This window comes from Asterias amurensis, chromosome 12 (genome assembly GCF_032118995.1).
Source record: "Asterias amurensis chromosome 12, ASM3211899v1".
Lineage (NCBI taxonomy): Eukaryota > Metazoa > Echinodermata > Asteroidea > Forcipulatida > Asteriidae > Asterias > Asterias amurensis.
In genome coordinates, this window is record NC_092659.1 from 3947733 (window position 1) to 3970460 (window position 22728).

General features: G+C 37.3%; 1 protein-coding gene across 1 annotated transcript; it reads right to left on the minus strand.

The window, feature by feature from the left end:
* Positions 1–19345: 19345 nt before the first annotated feature.
* Positions 19346–20568, minus strand: LOC139945363 (neuropeptide Y receptor type 2-like). Its single transcript, XM_071942711.1, has 2 exons — positions 19715–20568; positions 19346–19613 (listed from the first exon to the last, which is right to left on the minus strand). The coding sequence occupies exons 1-2, from the start codon at positions 20566–20568 to the stop codon at positions 19346–19348; spliced, it is 1122 nt and encodes a 373-aa protein (XP_071798812.1).
* Positions 20569–22728: the final 2160 nt, after the last annotated feature.

Genomic DNA, 22728 nt, shown 5'->3' on the forward strand with positions numbered 1-22728 from the left:
TTTATTTAAACTAATTCAATTTAACCTTATTTATTCTTTTATTTAATTCTGTATTTATTTTCCTTATTTCTTGCTTTTGTGTAACTATTTTTTTTCCTTTAATGTTCTGTCTTGTGCTATTGTGACTTGTTTGTTGTACCTTGTATTGGTCGAATAAATAATAATAATAATTCCGACAATATCACGTGACCAATTCTTATGTGTTTTATAAGAAACGTTTTAAATTGTTGTTATGGTTCCTGACCATTAAAAGTGAAAGTTAAACTTTTTGTCGTTAGAGCGGGCGATATTAAAAATATTATTCACTAAAAAAAAAAATCAATTTTTAAATTTTACAAAAGGTCATGACTAGGATTTGTACCCACACCTTGCTAACCAGAAACACCAGAGCTTGAGTCCGGTGCACTTGACCACTCGGCCACGATCGCCTCAAAAGTGACAACTGCGTCCATTAGTTGTCTAATTAATTGTGTAAGTTATTAGCTGATATTTCTGTTTTATTTTCCTACAAAAATCAGAATGCTAACACACCTCCAATGAAATAGTCATTTGAAATGACCCCGATTCCGGGTCAATTCAAATGACCCAGATTCCGGGTCTATTCAAATGACCCGGATTCCGGGTCAATTCAAATCACCCAGATTCCGGGTCACTTGAAATGACCGAGATTCCGGGTCTATTCAAATGACCCGGATTCCGGGTAAATTCAAATGACCCGGATTCCGGGTTACTTGAAATGACCTGTCATTTGAGTTGACACGGAATGCGGGTCATTTCATGACCCAGATTCCAGGTCATTTCAAATGAACCGTAATCCGAGTCATTTGAATTAACGCGGATTCCGGGTCAGAACATTTTGACCCCGAATCTGGTTCAAAACATTTGATCATTGAAAAGGACCCAGCTTGTACCCACCTGGATTCTGGTTCAACAAAAGGTCATGACTAGGACTTGTACCCACACCTTGCTAACCAGAAACACCAGAGCTTGAGTCCGGTGCACTTGACCACTCGGCCACGATCGCCTCAAAAGTGACACCTGTGTCCATTAGTTGTCTTATTAATTGTATAGTTTACTATTTGATTGGAGGTGTCATTTCAAGTTACCCGGAATCTGGGTCATTTGAATTGACCCGGAATCCGGGTCATTTAAAGTTACCCGGAATCCGGGTCATTTCAAGTGACCCGGAATCTGGGTCATTTCAAGTGACCCGGAATCCGGGTCATTTCAAGTGACCCGGAGTCCGGGTCAATTCAAGTGACCCGGAACCCGGGTCATTTCAAGTTACCCGGAATCCGGGTCATTTCAAGTGACCCGGAACCCGGGTCAATTCAAGTGACTCGGAATCCGGGTCATTTCAAGTTACCCGGAACCCGGGTCATTTCAAGTTACCCGGAATCCGGGTCATTTGAAATGACCCGGAATCCGGGTCATTTCAAATGACTATTTGATTGGTGGTGTGTTAGCATTCTGATTTTTGTAGGAAAATAAAAGAGAAAAATCAAGTAATAACTTACACAATTAATAAGATGTTTGAAGTAATAAGGCCATAAAGATACATGCCATCTTTTTCAATAATTGTCAAAGACCAGTATTATCACTTGGTGTATCCAAACGTATGCATAAAACAACAAGCCTGTGAAAATTTGAACTTAATTGGTCGTCGAATTTGCGGGAGAATCATGGAAGAAGAAACAACACACTTGCGAACAAGTTGTGTGCAGTGCCTTAAATTCGAGACCTCAGGCAGTGAGGTCTCGAATTCAATTCAAATATTATTTGAGTGAGAAATTACTTCTTTCTCAAAAAACACGTTACTTCAGAGGGAGCCGTTTCTCGCAATATTTTATATTATCAATAGCCTTTCATTTCTCGTTTTTATGCTAAAATTATTTTGAGTAATTACCGATAGTGTCCAATGCCTTTAAACAATAATAATGACTGGTCAGTAAACAAATCTTGGTGATTGGTATTTTTTTTTTTTTTGTCAAGTCGAGTAACATAATTGCCGCGAGCACATCCTATACACTACCATATACAACAATATTATCCTGAAAGCTTAGGGCTACATTGAAAGGAAATTATCATAATGGAAAGACATAATTATATTTCTCGCATAGCCGTTTAGTGTGCGAGTCAATGGTTCAAACACAACAAACAAGACATATTTATGAAACATACTACATTCTACAATTTTTTTTTTTTTTTTTTCAATAATGAGGACAAAGTATGTATATCAGGCCTGAATGCTTCGTTTTGAAAAGGAAAGGGCACCGAGGCATTTTTTCCCTGGTAAAGGGCACAATTTTGTATGACTATGCGTGAATTGTTAATTTCTACTGGAGCAATTTAATGGCACCAAGACAATGACCAGGGGGCATGGAGGCTCGCCTTCGTTGCCTCCGTGAAGTATCAGATTACGGTTCATTTGAAATGACCTGGAATCCGGGTCATGAAATGACCCGGAATCCGTGTCAACTCAAATGACCCGGATTCCGGGTCAGAACATTTTGACCCCGAATCTGGTTCAAAACATTTGATCATTCAAAAGGACCCAGCTTGTACCCACCTGGATTCTGGGTCAACAAAAGGTCATGACTAGGACTTGTACCCACACCTTGCTAACCAGAAACACCAGAGCTTGAGTCCGGTGCACTTGACCACTCGGCCACGATCGCCTCAAAAGTGACACCTGTGTCCATTAGTTGTCTTATTAATTGTGTAGTTTAAAATTTGATTGGAGGTGTCATTTCAAGTGACCCGGATCCGGTTCATTTCAAGTGACCCGGAATCTGGGTCATTTGAATTGACCCGGAATCGGAATCCGGGTCATTTCAAGTGACCCGGAATCCGGGTCATTTCAAGTGACCCGGAATCCGGGTCATTTCAAGTGACACCTGTGTCCATTAGTTGTCTTATTAATTGTGTAGTTTAATATTTGATTGGAGGTGTCATTTCAAGTGACCCGGATCCGGTTCATTTCAAGTGACCCGGAATCTGGGTCATTTGAATTGACCCGGAATCCGGGTCATTTCAAGTGACCCGGAATCCGGGTCATTTCAAGTGACCAGGAATCCGGGTCATTTCAAGTGACCCGGGATCCGGGTCATTTTAAATGTTTTTTAATCTGTTTTTGTAGGAAAAAAAAGAGAAAAATCAAGTAATAACTTACACAATTAATAAGATATTTGAAGTAATAAGGCCTTAAAGACACATGCCATCTTTGTCAATAATTGTCAAAGACCAGTATTATCACTTGGTGTATCCAAACGTATGCATAAAACAACAAGCCTGTGAAAATTTGAACTTAATTGGTCGTCGAATTTGCGGGAGAATCATGGAAGAAGAAACAACACACTTGCGAACAAGTTGTGTGCAGTGCCTTAAATTCGAGACCTCAGGCAGTGAGGTCTCGAATTCAATTCAAATATTATTTGAGTGAGAAATTACTTCTTTCTCAAAAAACACGTTACTTCAGAGGGAGCCGTTTCTCGCAATGTTTTATATTATCAATAGCCTTTCATTTCTCGTTTTTATGTTACAATTATTTTGAGTAATTACCGATAGTGTCCAATGCCTTTAAACAATAATAATGACTGGTCAGTAAACAAATCTTAGTGATTGGTATTTTTTTTTTTTGTGTGTGTCGAGTCGAGTAACATAATTGCCGCGAGCACATCCTATACACTTCCATATACAACAATATTATCCTGAAAGCTTAAAGCTACATTGAAAGGAAATTATCATAATGGAAAGAAATAATTATATATCTCGCATAGCCGTTAAGTGTGCGAGTCAATTAATGGTTCAAACACAACAAACAAGACATATTTATGAAACATACTACATTCTACAATTTTTTTTTAATAATGAGGACAAAGTATGTATATCAGGCCTGAATGCTTCGTTTTGAAAAGGAAAGGGCACCGAGGCATTTTTTCCCTGGTAAAGGGCACAATTTTGTATGACTATGCGTGAATTGTTAATTTCTTCTGGAGCAATTCAATGGTACCAAGGCAATGACCAGGGGGCATGGAGGCTCGCCTTCGTTGCCTCCGTGAAGTATCAGGCTTGATGATTTTGAATTAACAGGAGATATCATGCTAAAATTAGTATTTTGACAGCAGTACTTAAAGGAACACGTTGCCTTGGATCGGACGAGTTGGTCAAAACAAAAGCGTTTGTAACCGTTTTTTATAAAATGCATATGGTTGGAAAGATGTTTTAAAAGTAGAATACAATGATCCACACAAGTTTGCCTCGAAATTGCGTGGTTTTCCTTCTACTGTGCGAACTAACATGTTCGGCCATTTATGGGAGTCAAAATTTTGACCCCCATAAATGGCCGACGTGTTAGTCGACAAGGTAAAAGGAAAACCACGCAATTTCGAGGCATGTTTGTGTGGATCATTGTATTCTACTTTTACAACATCTTTCTACCCATATGCATTTTATAAAAAACGGTTACAAACGCTTTTCAAAGACCAACTCGACCGATCCAAGGCAACGTGTTCCTTTAAAGGGTCTATCTACTTTTTCCCCCAACAAAAAACACAATGCCCACAGATTTACACTAAACTTACACAGTTTGAAGATTATGATAGTGTAAGCTTCCCTTGAAATATTTACTTACTGATGTGCTGTAGTTTTTGAGAAATGGGTAAAAAAAGTTTTAGCATGTTTAAATGTTATAATCAGTTATTGGGAACCACTTTGTTTAAAGGCAGTGGACACTATGGGTAATTACTCAAAATAATTATTAGCATAAAACCTTTCTTGGTGACGAGTAATGGGGAGAGGTTGATGGTATGAAACATTGTCAGAAACGGCTCCCTCTGAAGTGCCATAGTTTTCGAGAAAGAAGTAATTTTCCACGAATTTGATTTCGAGCACTCAAGTTTAGAATTTGAGGTCTCGAAATCAACCATCTAGACGCACACAACTTCGTGTGACAAGGGTCTTTTTTCTTTCATTATTATCTTGTAACTTCGACCACCAATTGAGCTCAAATTTTCACAGGTTTGTTATTTTATGCATATGTTGAAATACACCAGGTGAGAAGACTGTTCTTTGACAATTACCAATAGTGTTCACATCATTACACACCGAGACCTCTAAACTATATCAGTAGGCCCACATCTCTCCCACGTTTCAGTCTTCTGACGATGACTAGAGCAAGCTATTCGAAACGTTGGGACCAATTAAAGGAACACGTTGCCTTGGATCGGTCGAGTTGGCCTTTGAAAAGCGTTCTGTAACCGTTTGTTATAAAATGCATATGGTTAGAAAGATGATGTAAAAGTAGAACACAATGATCTACACAAATATGCCTCGAAATTGCGTGGTTTTCTTGTTACCTCGTCCAATAACACGGTCGGCCATTTATGGGAGTCAAAATTTTGACTCCAATAAAATTAATGGCCGACCGTGATAGTTCGCGACGTAAAAAGAAAACCGTGCAACTTTGAGTGATACTTGTGTGGATCATTATATTCTATTTTTAAAACATCTTTCTAACCATATACATTTCATAACAAACGGTTTCAAACGCTTTGTATATACCAACTCGTCCGATCCAAGGCAATGTGTTCCTTTAAGAACTCACTCCGCTGTAATGAAGTTTATATTAACAAACCCCTCGATCGATCCAGAGTCCCTGCCGATTATCTACCTTCCGCTCAGGTAATAGTTAGTCACAACTGAGAAGTCTTCCAAATTCCGAAAATTTACTTCGCGATAGAATATAAAAGCAAGCAAAATTGTTCTCAAACGAACGTCTACCTCTGGCAAGTAGATACGCACATAGTGCTTTGGCAAACCATGTTATTATTTTTTTTTGTAAGTGCATTAGCATTTTTTTTTTTTTTTTTTTTTTTTTGCGATTCTTGTTTTTGGAAGTTGCCTATTTTACTATTAAATCCAGTCTTTTGTTTGTAAGTGTAAAATATTTAGCAAGGACTATTCGTTTTGGGGGAAGGAATATAAGACGAGTCTTGTTTTTTGTCAAGTATAGCAATTCTTGTCTTTTAAAGTATATAATTGTCGAGTCTTCTGAGGGGAAGTATTTAGGCGAGTCGTGGTTTTTAAAGTCTATTTGTAGCAATTCTTATTTACAGGTTTGCCATTTCATGCCTTAAGCATATCGGGGATGTTCACTCCCCCCCCCCCCCCCCCATCACCCGCTCCGTTGGTGTTACTTCTTGCCGTGAGTTTGTTTTTTTGAACATATCTACTTCCTCGTTGAAATCCTCTTTGTTGTCTGCGTTTCTTGCAAAACGGGGGGGGGGGGGGGGGGTCTCCGTATAGATGAATGCGTAGTCTTGGTGCAAGACGTTTCTCATTTACTCTCCACGAACGTGTGTTGATGAATGAGTGAGTCGGTCACACTGTGACGAGAAACGTCTTGCACCAAGACTAACTAATGTGTTGAACACAATTTGTGGGGGTGGGATGGTGATTTATGAAGGTAACGGTACATGTTTCACCATAGAGCTCTATGATTTCGCTCAGTGGGTTTGGTATAGACTTGGGTGTCTAGTTGCTGTGTCACACTCAAAATGTGGATTGTTTTATTCGACTATCACTGAAGCTGGTCGCTTTCACGGTGTTTACCGCTGTTTAATCTGTGCCGTAAACTATTCACATAATAACCTGTCACATTAACATTTTTTTTATAAAAGGCACTGAGTACCTTTGATAATTGTCGAAGACTTGGTTAATCCCAATATGTGCATAGAATAACAAATCTGTGGACAAATCATTAACTTGTCATCAAAGTTGCAAGAAAATAATGAAATAAAAAAAACATCCTGGGGTGGATTTCACAAAGAGATAGGACTAGTCTTATCTCGAGTTAGGACCAGTTACTCATCCTTACTTAGGACTATCCATGCAATTTGTATATCTCCTAGGACTAGTCCTAAGTTAGGACTGGTCCTAACTCTATGTGAAATCGACCCCTTGTCGCACACAATTAATGTGTGTGCTTTCAGATGCCAAATGCAGAGTTTTTTTTTAAAGACCTGCATGCAGCCGATTTCACGAAACGCTAAGATTAATCCTAACTCGAGTTAACTGAGGATGGGTGCAATGCGTCCTACGTACTTGGATACAGAACTGAACCCGTCCTAAGTCCTAAGATTAATCCTAAGTTAGGAAGAGTTTGGTGACATCGACGGCTGAAGTCTTTTAATATTTTTTTTTTGTACTAGAAATTATGCCACATAAACAAAAAATTGATGATCGTCCCCGCCCGACCGTTCAAAACCCTCGACCCCATTTTTGTTTCATGTCTGGATATCTCTTTATACTTTTACTGCCCAGATTTTTCAGCTGATACTTTTTTCAAAATGTACAGGTTTGAAAAGATGTTTACAGAAGGTTTTTTTTATTCATGTTGGCAAAGCAAGAACAATTCTTAAAATATTCACTTGGGCTATACTGTGCTTAGTTGTTTGAAAAAGTTTACAGAAAATGTCGTCTAGGAGTTAAATTTGTTCGACAAAACTATTGAAAACATGAACAACACACAAACCCTCTGTTTTATAGTGATGTGATGATTTCTTTATTCTTGATTTTATATTTGGCATGTCAATAAAACTTCGGTTTAGTAAGTTGTGCGGTTAACATAGTTCACCATGTGATAATCAAATAAAATTGAACTTCTTATTCTATATGGACTTATGCAATCACTTGGTTAACAAAACTTATATTGCAAACAATGCGTTCCCAATGTCATAGTTTAACATAACATTCAGATAAACTCCGGTCATGTTATAACTTAACAATTCTTATGATACAACCTGCGTGTACGTCAGTTTACTTGTTGCTGTAAAACCACTATAAGCTGTCATGTCCGAGGTAACTTAACGCCTGTTAATACAGACTTTAACTGCGCTTACACCAGTTTAATTTGTGCTGTAAATAAACCACTATAAACTGTCCTGTCATGGTTACCAGACTTAAACTGCGTTTACGCCAGTTTTTTTTTTTTTTTTTTTTTTTGCTGTAAAACCACTGTAAGCTGTCATGTCCGTGGTAACTTAAAGGCAGTGGAAACTATTGGTATTTGTCAAAGACTATTCTTCACAGTTGGTGTCTTAACATATGCATACAATAACAAACCTGTGAAAATTTGAGCTCAATCTGTCATCGAACTTGCGAGATAATAATGAAAGAAAAAACACCATTGTCACATGAAGGTGTGTGCGTATAGATGGTTGATTTCGAGACCTCAAGTTCTAAATCTGAGGTCTCGAAATCAAACTCGTGGAAAATTACTTCTTTCTCGAAAAGTATGGCACTTCAGAGGGAGTCGTTTCTCACAATGTTTTATCCCATCAACCTCTCCCCATTACTGGTCACCAAGAAAGATTTTATGCTAATAATTATTTTGAGTAATTACCAATAGTGTCCACTGCCTTTAACGCCTGTTAATACAGACTTTAACTGCGCTTACACCAGTTTAATTTTGTTCTGTAAACCGTTAACATGTAACAATTCAGGCAATGGTTACTTACTACAGTTCTGACACAGACTTGAACTTCATTTACGCAAGTTTAATTTGTGCTTTTAACATTAAAACATAAACTGTCCTGTCATGGTAACTTAAAGGTAAGGTACACGTTTGGTAATTACTCAAAACGAAATATTAACTTAAAAACTGACTTGGTAACGAGCATTGGAGAGCTGTTGATATAGTATAAAACATTTTGGGAACGACTTCCTCTCAAGTAACGTAGTTTTTTTTAAATATAGAATTTCTCACTAAAATATTAAAAGACTTCTAGCTAGAAGTCTTTTATTCCTATCTGAAAGCACACAAATTTGTGCAACAAGAGTGTTTTTTCTTTCATAATTTTCTAGCAACTTTGATGACCAAATGTGTTATGCTTTTGATGGGATACACCATGGTGAGAACACTGGTTTTTGGCAATGCCTTTAACACGTCTTATATAAACTTTAAATTAATGCGTTTCAGTTTAATTTGTGCTGTGAGCCACTTATACATGTACTGTCTTTTACTGCGTTTACCTCGGATTCATTGTTGCTGTAAACATCGTAAGTTTCTTGTGTGATCATTACAATCAGTTAAACTTCTCAGTACACAGACTTAAACTGCGCTTACCTCGGTTAAATAGTTTGTGTTGTAAATCATCAGTTTCTTGTGTGATAATTAAAATCAGTTAAACATCTTAGTATACAGACTTAAACTGCGCTTACCTCGGTTAAATAGTTTGTGTTGTAAATCGTTAGTTTCTTGTGTGATAATTACAATCAGTTAAACTTCTTAGTATACAGACTTAAACTGCGCTTACCTCGGTTAAATAGTTTGTGTTGTAAATCATTAGTTTCTTGTGTGATAATTACAATCAGTTAAACATCTTAGTATACAGACTTAAACTGCGCTTACCTCGGTTAAATAGTTTGTGTTGTAAATCATTAGTTGATCCTGAGATCATTACAATCAGTTAAACATCTTAGTATACAGACTTAAACTGCGTTTACCTCGGTTAAATAGTTTGTGCTGTAAATCATTAGTTTCTCCTGTTATAATTACATCAGTTAAACATCTTAGTATACAGACTTAAACTGCGCTTAACTCGGTTAAATAGTTTGTGCTGAAAATCATTAGTTGATCCTGAGATCATTACAATCAGTTAAACATCTTAGTATGCAGACTTAAACTGCGCTTAACTCGGTTAAATAGTTTGTGCTGTAAATCATTAGTTTCTCCCGTTATAATTACACCAGTTAAACATCTTAGTATACAGACTTAAACTGCGCTTAACTCGGTTAAATAGTTTGTGCTGAAAATAATTAGTTGATCCTGAGATCATTACAATCAGTTAAACATCTTAGTATACAGACTTAAACTGCGCTTACCTCGGTTAAATAGTTTGTGCTGTAAATCATTAGTTTCTCCTGTTATAATTACATCAGTTAAACATCTTAGTATACAGACTTAAACTGCGCTTAACTCGGTTAAATAGTTTGTGCTGAAAATAATTAGTTGATCCTGAGATCATTACAATCAGTTAAACATCTTAGTATACAGACTTAAACTGCGCTTAACTCGGTTAAATAGTTTGTGCTGAAAATAATTAGTTGATCCTGAGATCATTACAATCAGTTAAACATCTTAGTATACAGACTTAAACTGCGTTTACCTCGGTTAAATAGTTTGTGCTGTAAATCATTAGTTTCTCCCGTTATAATTACATCAGTTAAACATCTTAGTATACAGACTTAAACTGCGTTTACCTCGGTTAAATAGTTTGTGTTGAAAATCATTAGTTTCTCCTGAGATCGTTACAATTATAGTTGAACATCCTAGTATACAGACTTAAACTGCGTTTACCTCGGTTAAATAGTTTGTGTTGTAAATCATTAGTTTCTCCTGAGATCGTTAAAATCAGTTAAACATCTTAATATACAGACTTAAACTGCGTTTACCTCGGTTAAATAGTTTGTGTTGTAAATCATTAGTTTCTCCTGAGATCGTTACAATTAGTTGAACATCCTAGTATACAGCCTTAAACTGCGCTTAACTCGGTTAAATAGTTTGTGCTGAAAATAATTAGTTGATCCTGAGATCATTACAATCAGTTAAACATCTTAGTAGACAGACTTAAACTGCGTTTACCTCGGTTAAATAGTTTGTGCTGTAAATCATTAGTTTCTCCCGTTATAATTACATCAGTTAAACATCTTATGTATACAGACTTAAACTGCGCTTAACTCGGTTAAATAGTTTGTGCTGAAAATCATTAGTTGATCCTGAGATCATTACAATCAGTTAAACATCTTAGTATACAGACTTAAACTGCGTTTACCTCGGTTAGATAGTTTGTGCTGTAAATCATTAGTTTCTCCCGTTATAATTACATCAGTTAAACATCTTAGTGTACAGACTTAAACTGCGCTTAACTCGGTTAAATAGTTTGTGCTGAAAATCATTAGTTGATCCTGAGATCATTACAATCAGTTAAACATCTTAGTATACGGACTTTAACTGTGTTTACCCCGGTTAAATAGTTTGTGTTGTAAATCATTAGTTTCTCCTGAGATCGTTACAATTAGTTGAACATCTTAGTATACAGCCTTAAACTGCGCTTACCTCGGTTAAATAGTTTGTGTTGTAAATCATTAGTTTCTCCTGAGATCGTTACAATTAGTTGAACTTCTTAGTATACAGCCTTAAACTGCGCTTACCTCGGTTAAATAGTTTGTGTTGTAAATCATTAGTTATCCTGAGATCATAACAATTAGTTGAACTTCTTAGTATACAGCTTTAAACTGCGCTTACCTCGGTTAAATAGTTTGTGTTGTAAATCATTAGTTATCATCATTACAATCAGTTAAACATCTTAGTATACAGCCTTAAACTGCGCTTACCTCGGTTAAATAGTTTGTGTTGTAAATCATTAGTTTCTCCTGAGATCATTACAATCAGTTAAACATCTTAGTATACAGCCTTAAACTGCGCTTACCTCGGTTAAATAGTTTGTGTTGTAAATCATTAGTTATCCTGAGATCATTACAATTAGTTGAACTTCTTAGTATACAGACTTAAACTGCGCTTACCTCGGTTAAATAGTTTGTGTTGTAAATCATTAGTTTCTCCTGAGATCATTACAATTAGTTGAACTTCTTAGTATACAGCCTTAAACTGCGCTTACCTCGGTTAAATAGTTTGTGTTGTAAATCATTAGTTATCCTGAGATCATTACAATTAGTTGAACTTCTTAGTATACAGACTTAAACTGCGCTTACCTCGGTTAAATAGTTTGTGTTGTAAATCATTAGTTTCTCCTGAGATCATTACAATTAGTTGAACTTCTTAGTATACAGCCTTAAACTGCGCTTACCTCGGTTAAATAGTTTGTGCTGTAAATCATTAGTTTCTCCCGTTATAATTACATCAGTTAAACATCTTAGTATACAGACTTAAACTGCGCTTAACTCGGTTAAATAGTTTGTGTTGTAAATCATTAGTTTCTTGTGTGATAATGACAATCAGTTAAACATCTAAGTATACAGACTTAAACTGCGTTTACCTCGGTTAAATAGTTTGTGCTGTAAATCATTAGTTTCTCCCGTTATAATTACATCAGTTAAACATCTTAGTATGCAGACTTAAACTGCGCTTAACTCGGTTAAATAGTTTGTGTTGTAAATCATTAGTTTCTCCTGAGATCGTTACAATTAGTTGAACTTCTTAGTATACAGACTTAAACTGCGTTTACCTCGGTTAAATAGTTTGTGTTGTAAATCATTAGTTGATCCTGAGATCATTACAATCAGTTAAACATCTTAGTATACAGACTTAAACTGCGTTTACCTCGGTTAAATAGTTTGTGTTGTAAATCATTAGTTATCCTGAGATCATTACAATTAGTTGAACTTCTTAGTATACAGCCTTAAACTGCGCTTACCTCGGTTAAATAGTTTGTGTTGTAAATCATTAGTTATCCTGAGATCATTACAATCAGTTAAACATCTTAGTTTACAGACTTAAACTGCGCTTACCTCGGTTAAATAGTTTGTGCTGAAAATCATTAGTTATCCTGAGATCGTTACAATTAGTTGAACTTCTTAGTATACGGCCTTAAACTGCGCTTACCTCGGTTAAATAGTTTGTGTTGTAAATCATTAGTTTCTCCTGAGATCGTTACAATTAGTTGAACCTCTTAGTATACAGCCTTAAGCTGCGCTTACCTCGGTTAAATAGTTTGTGTTGTAAATCATTAGTTATCTTGAGATCATTACAATTAGTTGAACTTCTTAGTATACGGACTTTAACTGTGTTTACCTCGGTTAAATAGTTTGTGTTGTAAATCACTTATAACATGTAAACTGCCACATGGCACGACTACTTTCGGCTCAACTTCTTTTCAGACTTAAACTAGGTGTACCTCGGTTAAATAATTTGTGCTGTAAATCATTAGTACATGTAAACTGCCCTTATGGCATGATTTCTTCAAGTTAAACTTCTGTGCAAACTTAAACTGCATTTATCTTGGTTAAATAGTTTGAGCCGTAAACCACTTGGCACGATTACTTTCGGCTCAACCTCTTTACAGACTTAAACTGCGTTTACCTCGGTTAAATAGTTTGTGTTGTAAATCAATAGTTTCTCGTGTGATAATTACAATCAGTTAAACATCTTAGTATACAGACTTAAACTGCGCTGACCTCGGTTAAATAGTTTGTGCTGTAAATCATCAGTTAAACTTCTTACTTTACATACATACAAACTTCTTACTTTACATGCATTTACATTGTCAGTTGTAAGGTAAGGTTCATTTTATTTGCAACCACATACGGTTGGATTCATTATATTAAAAAAATACTAAAACTTACAAAATACATCACAAAACTTGGTATACCATCACAACTGTAAACTGTCATGGCAATTTGGTGAAACTTATTTACATGTAAACTGCCCTGTCCCGATTGGTTTCATTTAAATCTCTTTACATACTTAAACTGCGTCACTCTGTTCAAAAATAATGTTGTAAATCATTAAATTTTCATTGAACTTCTTGTTCTTCACAAACTGCATTAAAGGCAGTGGACACTATTGGTAATTACTCAAAATAATTATTAGCATAAAACGTTACTTGGCAACGATTAATGGGGAGAGGTTGATATAAAACATTGTGAGAAACGGCTCCCTCTGAAGTGACGTAGTTTTTGAGAAAGAAGTAATTTTCCACGAATTTGATTTCGAGACCTCAGGTTTAGAATTTGAGGTCTCGAAATCAAGCATCTGAAAGCACACAACTTCGTGTGACAGTTTTATTTTTTTCTTCATTATTATCTCGCAACTTCGACGACCGATTGAGCTCAAATTCACAAGTTTGTTATGTTATGCATATGTTGGGATACACCAAGTAAGAAGACTTGTCTTTGACAATTACCAATAGTGTCCAGTAAAATCTTTAAAGTCGGTTATATTTATATGCTGTAAACCATTAGTTAGTTTCCCATGCCATGGATACGGTTATTATTCAGTTAAACCTCTTATTTTTACAGATTTAAACTCTGTGCTGTAAAGTATTAGTTCCGCATGTGCTGTAGTCACATTCAGTTAAATTTATATTACTGACTTAAACTGCGCAAACATCGGTTATATAATTTGTGATATAAACCCTTAGTTCCTCATGTGCTAATCACATCCAGTTAAAGTTATTTTACAGACTTAAACTGCGCAAACCTGGGTTTTATAATTAATGTTTTGCTGTTAACCATTAGTTCCTCATTTTATGCATGCAGTTACGTTCAGTTAAAGTTCATCTGTTACAGACTGATTTTAACTGTGTTCACTTCGTTTTGTGCTTCACAGAGACTTAAACAGCTACCTGAGCGGAATGTTTTCAACAGTAATGGTATTTTTACTTGTTTATAATGCACTTGTTCACCATTTTAATGTAATTTTGATATGTGTACACTTCTGAACTTTTCGTAATTATCGAGTAAAAAATCAGGCCCCTACCTAAAGGTTTTTTGAAAAACTAAAAACACTTCTGCCTTTGAGAGCGGGCGTCAAAGGACAATGCCGCTGGCGTCATGTGTGGGAGTTTGCTTTGTTATACATCCACGCTGCAACAAAGCGGCTTTATCTACTTATGACGTTTTGAGAGTGATTACTTAACGGGGCTTTTCGCAAATCTCGCAGAAAAGCTCTGGACAAGAGCATACAAAATGATTGTTTTTTTACACAATTGAAACCTATTTATAATCATATGACTCGATTTCCTTATTCATCGAAAACATTTTAAGTGGAATTCAGCAAAGTTCACGACTTGACATTTTCGTTCAAGCAGCGTTAACCTAGGTTGTATATTCGTGCTGTAAACCACCCACTTTTCATTGTTGTAACGGTTACATTAGTTAGTTAATTTTCTTAAAAACACTGGACACTATTTTTTACCAAGTAAGTCTTTATGCTAACAATTATCTTCAGTAATTACCAACTGCCTTTAAACCTCTTACAAACTTAATCTGCGGTCACTTCGATTAAACTATTTTGTGTTGTAAACCATTCTATGGGATAACTACATACACTTATATTTCATTAGACTTTATAAATAGTGTGTTCTCATTTCAATTTGTACATTATTTAAAAAACTTACATTGTTATGACTGACACATACAAATAACTACACGTTGTGTTTTAACACATACCAATAATAGTTCTGGACCACAGCACATACAGTTTTTTTTTATTATAAAGGCACAGTAAAGCATACCCCAACCCCATCCCACCCGAGCCAGTGTCACGTCAACTTTGAGCCAATCAAAAAAGATTGAACAAGTAGTCCAAGAAGTATAATAGAGGTTTGCAGTAACACCATGTGAATATTTCTTTTGAGTAGTGTTGGTTCTAAAATGAACCGGTGGTTAACAAGTTCAGTGTGCTCTGATGAAGACGACCAGAGCATACTGATCGAAACGTCGAGTCGTCAACCACCACGACAATCGGAGCATACTGACCCCCCCCCCAAAAAAAAAAAAAAAAAAACGGTTCTTTTCAGAACCAACACTGTTCTGCAAAAGAGATATATTCACTTGGTGTTACATACAGCAAATCTTTATTTGATATTATACTTCCACCACGCGAAGTTTAAAATCTTATACTTTAGTCCAAGAAGATTCTCAACGACCATTAGTATATGCAATGAGGATAACAAATGCCGTAATCGGACTGTCACATTAATTCCCATAGGTCAATTTGTTATCCTTCGACCGGACAGGTTGATCGAATGTAAACAAAAGAGGAACTTGCACTCTGAATATTTCACAGGGTGTGATGAAATCGTGAACAATCCAACATAACAAATATATGAGGCTCAGATTTGTTCAAAAAAACAACAAAAAGTTTGTGTGCCAAGGGCTACAGGGCCTTAAAGGCACAAACGTTTGGTAATTGTCAAAGATCGGTGTTCTCACTTGGTGGATCCCATCATAAGCATAAAATAACGAGCCAGTGAACGAATTTTGGGCTCAACTGGTCATCGAAGTTGCGAGAAAATAATGAAAGAAAAAACACCTTTTTGGACGAATTTGTGTGCTATCAGATAGGAATAAAATACTTATAGCTAGAAGTCTTTTTATGATTTCAGTTAGAAGTTACCTCTTTCTCAAAAACGACAGTACTTCGGAGGGAGTCGTTTCCCACAATGTTTTATACTATCAACAGCTCTCCAATGCTCGTTACCAAGTCAGTTTTTAAGTTAATATCTGATTTGAGTCTTTACCAAACGTGTACCTTCCCTTTAAGTCTTTCTTATTTCAAATTTAGTGAAAGGGGGTCGTTTTATCTCTATGTTTTATACTCTCAACAGCACTCCGATGCTTGTTATCAAGTTCATTTTTGGTGCTAAAATATTTTGAATAATTACCAAACGTGTCTATCCAGTGCCTTTAAAACCACACTATTTATATATACGGAGCTATATCCTATACACATATTTTCCCCTTTATTCACTTTTTTTGTGCAAAATTGGAAGTTTACCTACATCTATACATCCACAGTGCCCATTATGCTCATTGACGACTGAAAACGCAGAAACAGGTATCCCGGTGCGATTTTTTTTTTCCCCAAGCGACATTGCAATATTGTTTTTCCGTGCCGCTGTGATTGGCTCTTTCCGTCAGATTAAGTCATCATGAAATTGGCCTGCTCTTTCACCAAATCATTGCAATGTCGTTTGGGGGAAATAATCGCATCCCTGGTTGCCAAACATATGTGTGAAGGGGAGGGGGAGGGGGGTGGTCGTACAATTCATTCATAGATAGATGAATAGATAGATAGATATAGATATATATATATATATATATATATATATATATAGATAGCTGGACAGGTAGATAGATCTTTAGATAGATATAATTATAGATAGTTGTGAGATAGATATTGATGAAACATTTTGTCGGCATATTTTTCTCTCTTCAGAGCCATTACTCTCACAAAAGAGATTTAGTAAGTGGTTGTACCCGTGAAGTTTATTCACACCATATAAAGCTTTAAACATCACTCTTAATATGAGATCTTCTTCCATCTCAAACCCGACGGCTTCTTCAAGTATGTTATCAATTTAATTTCTATTTATTACAGCCCGTAGCTCATTTAATCTGTTATATAATAGCAGTATGTATTGGAGCTTGTTGTATTGATGTATGTTGTTGCTGATAATTTTTGTTGAATAAACGGAGTAGTATAACTCCACATCAAGAGAAAAAAAAAATGATATCTTCTTCCATCTCAAGCCCGACGGTCTCTTTAAGTTGAAGACTACATTCTTAACCGATTAAAGGCCGAGTTATAGTCGGTCGCGCGATGGTCGGGCGTCGGAAATCTAGACGCGCAATCATAAAAAGACACGGTTTTTAGGCCTCAGTCTTAGGATCGCGCGCAAGATTTCCGTCGCGCGACCATCGCCCGACCGACTATAAACCGGCCTTTAGGCTATCAACCCAAAATAACCGCCACAAGGGGGACGTTGCCGCCTATACTCCTGCAGCTAAAACAGGGTCAGTCTCTTCACTCTATGAGTTCTTATGGATGCACATGTAGGCATGGATATATCATCCACTGGGAGACTGGCTGGTGTAGTATACTAGAATTACAACTAGGCTGATGTGAGGTTGATTATACGGGGATGCGTAAAACGACAATAAAATTAATTAAAGACACTGGACACTATTGGTAATTGTCAAAGACTAGCCTTCACATTTGGTGTATCTCAACATATGCATAAAATAGCAAACCTGTGAAAATTTGAGCTCAATCGGTCATCGAAGTTGCGAGATAATAATGAAAGGAAAATAACCCTTGTCACACAAAGTTGTGTGCGTTTAGATGGTTGATTTCGAGACCTCAAGTTCTAAATCTGAGGTCTCGAAATCAAATTCGTGGAAAATTACTTCTTTCTCGCAAACTATGGCACTTCAGAGGGAGCCGTTTCTCACAATGTTTTATCCCATCAACCTCTCCCCATTACTCGTCACCAAGAAAGGTTTTATGCCAATACTTACTTTGAGTAGTTACCAATAGTGTCCACTGCCTTTAACAGACAATTATAACGTTGCAATGAATATGCTTTGATACTTATAGATGACGCCATCTTTATATGCCGTTTTCTTAACCTCAAAGACACTGGACACTATTTGTAATTACTCAACATAGCATCAGCATATACAAACTTACTTTGTAAAAAATATATAGGAGAGCTGTTTAAAGTAGAAAACATTGTGAGAAACGGCTCCCTCTGAAAAAAAAATCGTTAGTTTTTGAGAAAAGAGGTAATTTCTCACACAAACATTTGAATCTAAAAACTGAAGCCTTTTAAGGCATGAACACAAAATTGTATTCGTTTTCATTATTTTCATTATTATTTTTGTTATTTTGTGCATGCTATGTTTGGATACAGCACCAAGTCTAGCCTTGGTCAAGGCAGTCGAATTATTCACTCCGAAAAAAGACCGCCGCTGTATAAAAACCCACCCGTATTCACTGTGCGTAAAACCCACCCGTATTCACTGTGCGTAACATCACACGACACGATGCCCCCGTACACTATCCGCATCCCATGCGGAGGCCGTCAGGCCGACAGCCTTGTAGGATCTGAGTTGAAGCCACTGACCTCATTACTATAATAAGCGAAGAGTTCCCACGGTCAGCTCATTACCATAATGCCCGCGAAAGACGAGACATGTTTACCTCACACACCACCACCACGGACGCATGATAGGGTCCAAAGGTCGTGATAAGGGAAGTGCGTGATTGGACGTCAAAATGAATAATTCATTTGCCTCACATCCTGTGTTGTCTGATAGGTCTGACGAACGATATACATATTCATGAGCTGCATACTAGCATATCCTAGAGCCCCCCCAATTTCGTCCACTATTGGAATTTTTTCAATACAACACATTAAAACGGGAAGATACAGACCCGACAAGGCTGTCGGCCTGACGGCCTCCGCATGTGGTTAGTGGTGTACGAGTGCGATGACTTGTGTGAACAGTATTCGTGCGATGTGACAGTGTGTATACGGGTGGGTCATTCGGTGTGATCGCACACACCATGCACAAGGTATACGGCGGGTGGGTTTACAGCTGCGTCTTTTCGGAGCGAATAATGCGACTGCCTTGAGCAAGGCTACACCAAGTCAGGATACTGTCTTTGACAATTACTAAAGATGTCCAGTGCCTTTAAAAGCTCTTCGTTTACATCTCTACCGAAATGAAAAGGAGATTTTAAACATGGTCTTTCAGTCATAATCTTTCTATTTCGGAATGCAATGGTGTTTATTCGCTGCATGTATTTACACCATTAACATGTTCTCATCTTCTTCAATGCTTGAAGGCAGTCCTTGCGAAATCGTCTGTTCGCAACACCATAGATTAACGGATTCAAAATGTTATTGACGTACACAGAGATAGTGGTGTATCGCACAACATCCAAGACATGATAAGGTATTGGACTGCCATTAATTTTTGATAAAAGTAAGGCTACATACAGCCAGTACGGGAACCATGTCACCAGGAGTACAACACTGGTCCCGAACATCATTCTAGTGGTCTTACGTTGAAGTGAAACACTTTGGTTATTGGGGGTTTCACGTTCCCAGGTGGGCGGTTAGTTTTGGCTGAGTTAACGTTACCATGAGTCGAAGTAGACTGGTCATTTCGGTGGAGGGACTCGTTGGCTACGCCTGCTGGTTTGCCGCTCGTTTCGGTGTTCTCTGGTCGTCTAGATGTGGACGGTTGATCACCATCACTGCTGAAGGGCACTGAGAGTGGTACCTTGCCTGCGATGGCAAATATAGGTTTCTGTATCGTATCATCGTGTTGAGAGGAGGACACCCTTGTAGTGGCCGACAACTCATGTTGTGTATTAGTACGATGCTTACTTAGAGCATTTACTTTCACATGCTTTCGAATGGCCATGTAGACCCGCCCGTAGCAAACGCAAATGACACCCAGCACCAAGATATACAGTACAAACTGAAACGTCAGAAAAGTTTTTTGTAGCCGTCTTGTGGCTGGTAGCCAGATAACCTCCAGTATACGCGGACTAGCAAAGAGCATCGCCCCAGCGTACGCACTGAGAATCATCATCTTGGCTCTGAAGCGATTTAGCAAACGGTTGTTCGGCCGACATACGCAGTCATACCGGTCCAATGCAATCAAGCCGGTCAACACAGAAGAGGCAAACACATTCACCAAGGCTATGGCTCCTAGGTAGCCTAGCGCTGGTGGTGTCTTCTTGTTTTTTAGAACAAATATATAGACGGTAAGGTTGTAGACTCTCATTAGGCAGACGGTGAGGTCCATCCCGGCAAGCCCCATGATTAGGACTTGGGTGCTTGTCTTATTATGTTTGGGCCAAAACACGCGTAGAATTAGACTGTTCCCCAAAGTCCCGATAATCATCACGACAATGTAGAAGATGATCTTTAGTATAGCATTGAGGGTTAACCCGACATCGAGTACCTGTGGTTGTTCATTTGGACTCCAGTCCGCGGTAGAGGTCTCTACAGATGCGTTATCCATTTTGATGATGATGATTATTATGATGATAATATTGGTTATTATTATTATTTGCAAATTGAAAACCACTACTGAATTTGAGTTAATGGTTTATCACAGTCAACACTAACCTATAGACTTTATTGAATAATAGACCTGGAGAGCTTCTGCTATTTATTCTGACTTCATGGGTGATTTGTCATCATCACGTAGACGTCTTCCGGCATAAGCCCATTGCTTTAGATGGAGAAACGGTTAAAATGATATCGAGTTGTTTCGTGACTTCATGCAGAACGTTTTAATACCCTGGAGTTTACACACGTTTTTGTAAAGAAGGGAACCGGAGCTCAAAAGTTACCTTAACACGAGTCATTTAACATAAGGCCAAGGACAATCAAATACGCAAGACTTGAACATTCAGCTTTCATCCAGTTCGGAGGAGTCAGTACACAGCATTTGCGACACTCCGTTTCCATGTAGTGCCGAGAGTTTATTATGAACTGCTATTTATTGAGTCAACCACGCCAACAATTTGTCCGCTTCGATAACAAAAAAGCCCGTCCAACCACGAAAACAATAACCACCGTTAATGTGTTCTATCGTCAGTGAAGCAAGCAACATAGTAGTTCCTTCCAGTCCCCTTTCGGCAAAGGCGAACGAAGCTCGTGTTGTCGTAAACGGAGTAACACAAGTGAAGTCGCACGTGCGCTCCTTTCCTTTTTTAAACCAGACGGGCGGTGTGTGCGCAATAACAACATTATCGCCTTCTGCATTAGGCTCATAGATCGCACCAATCACACGCGTCTGTACTGATTGAGCGGAGCTACTCTCACTCATCATTCCTAACTCTCTATGTGTCTCTGGAGAAAGTGTCACCAACAAACAAAAATCACTCATTGCATCACGTGACAGGATCATAAGTCTTAGTCAATCCAAGCAACAAAAAAAAGCTTGACACTGACAAAGCTTGACAAAATTGCCACTGATATTATATTTATGCAACGGTGTCTTTAAACCATCCAGAACAACATATCAAAATAAAATTTAGTAGAAAAAGTCAGCAGGGGAAATGCACAGTTTACATATATTGAACATTGCCGTTTTCGCCTCTGTTTACACTAATGTATGTATACATACACCCTGATAGTAGTAAAACTGATATAATTTTCTCCTCAAATTTGCATGCAAATATCTTTTGAAACCCTCCAAAACAGAGTATCAAAAAAGTAGAAAAAAGGAGTTACAGGAAATATGCATAATTTGCATAAAATAAAAATTGCCGTTTTTGCCTTTATGTTCACTATTGTATGTGTGCACCTAGCTCATAGTTGTAGAATTAATCATTGTCATCTCGAATTTTCGAGCAAATGTTTCTTGAAACAAGTAAACCCTCCAAAAATAAAGTATCAATAACTGAACAATGTTCAAAGTATCAAAGGTGCCAATCAATTTTAATTTATGTGGAGGGTTTCAAGAGACCTTTGCATCAAAAGTTTAGGTTAAAACTTTACTATTATCAGGGTGTATGCAACACACATAAGTGTTTTAGAGGCGAAAACGGAAATTACTTTATACTATGACTAATCATCAAAAAGGCGAAAACGGATTTTTTTTTTTAATATTATGCAAATTATGCATTATTCCCCTACTTGCTTTTTCTACTTTTTTGACATGTCGTTCTGGATGGTTTAGAAAAACTATTGAAAAAAAAATCATTTCTGCTGCAATTTCGTCTAGGTCAAACTACAAGGTTACACGGGGCGCAATGGGATATCGAGCATGCAAGAAATATTCTATATTATAAATTGGTGTTTACTAATCAGATTGGTTAAATGCACTCCACGGCAGTAGAATAAAGCAAGACAGTTCCCTAAGAACAACTATACCTGGCAAGTAGATACACACATGGTGTTACCGCAAACCAAATATACATTGATACCTCACCATGCAATGCCTCAAATCCTATATGCACTCCTTGTGTTCACATGCTTAGGTTCGATTGACCTTATGACATTATTTCCATTCATACATACATAAGGACTATGGAGGTGGATTGGCCCGTTTCAGCTGCAGGATAGACCTTTCTTTTGTTGATAAACAAACCGCCTTGGTTGGCATGGTCGGCCGAATATTAGTAAAACACTAAATCTTAAAAACAGATGTTTTAACCAAATTCAGCATTTT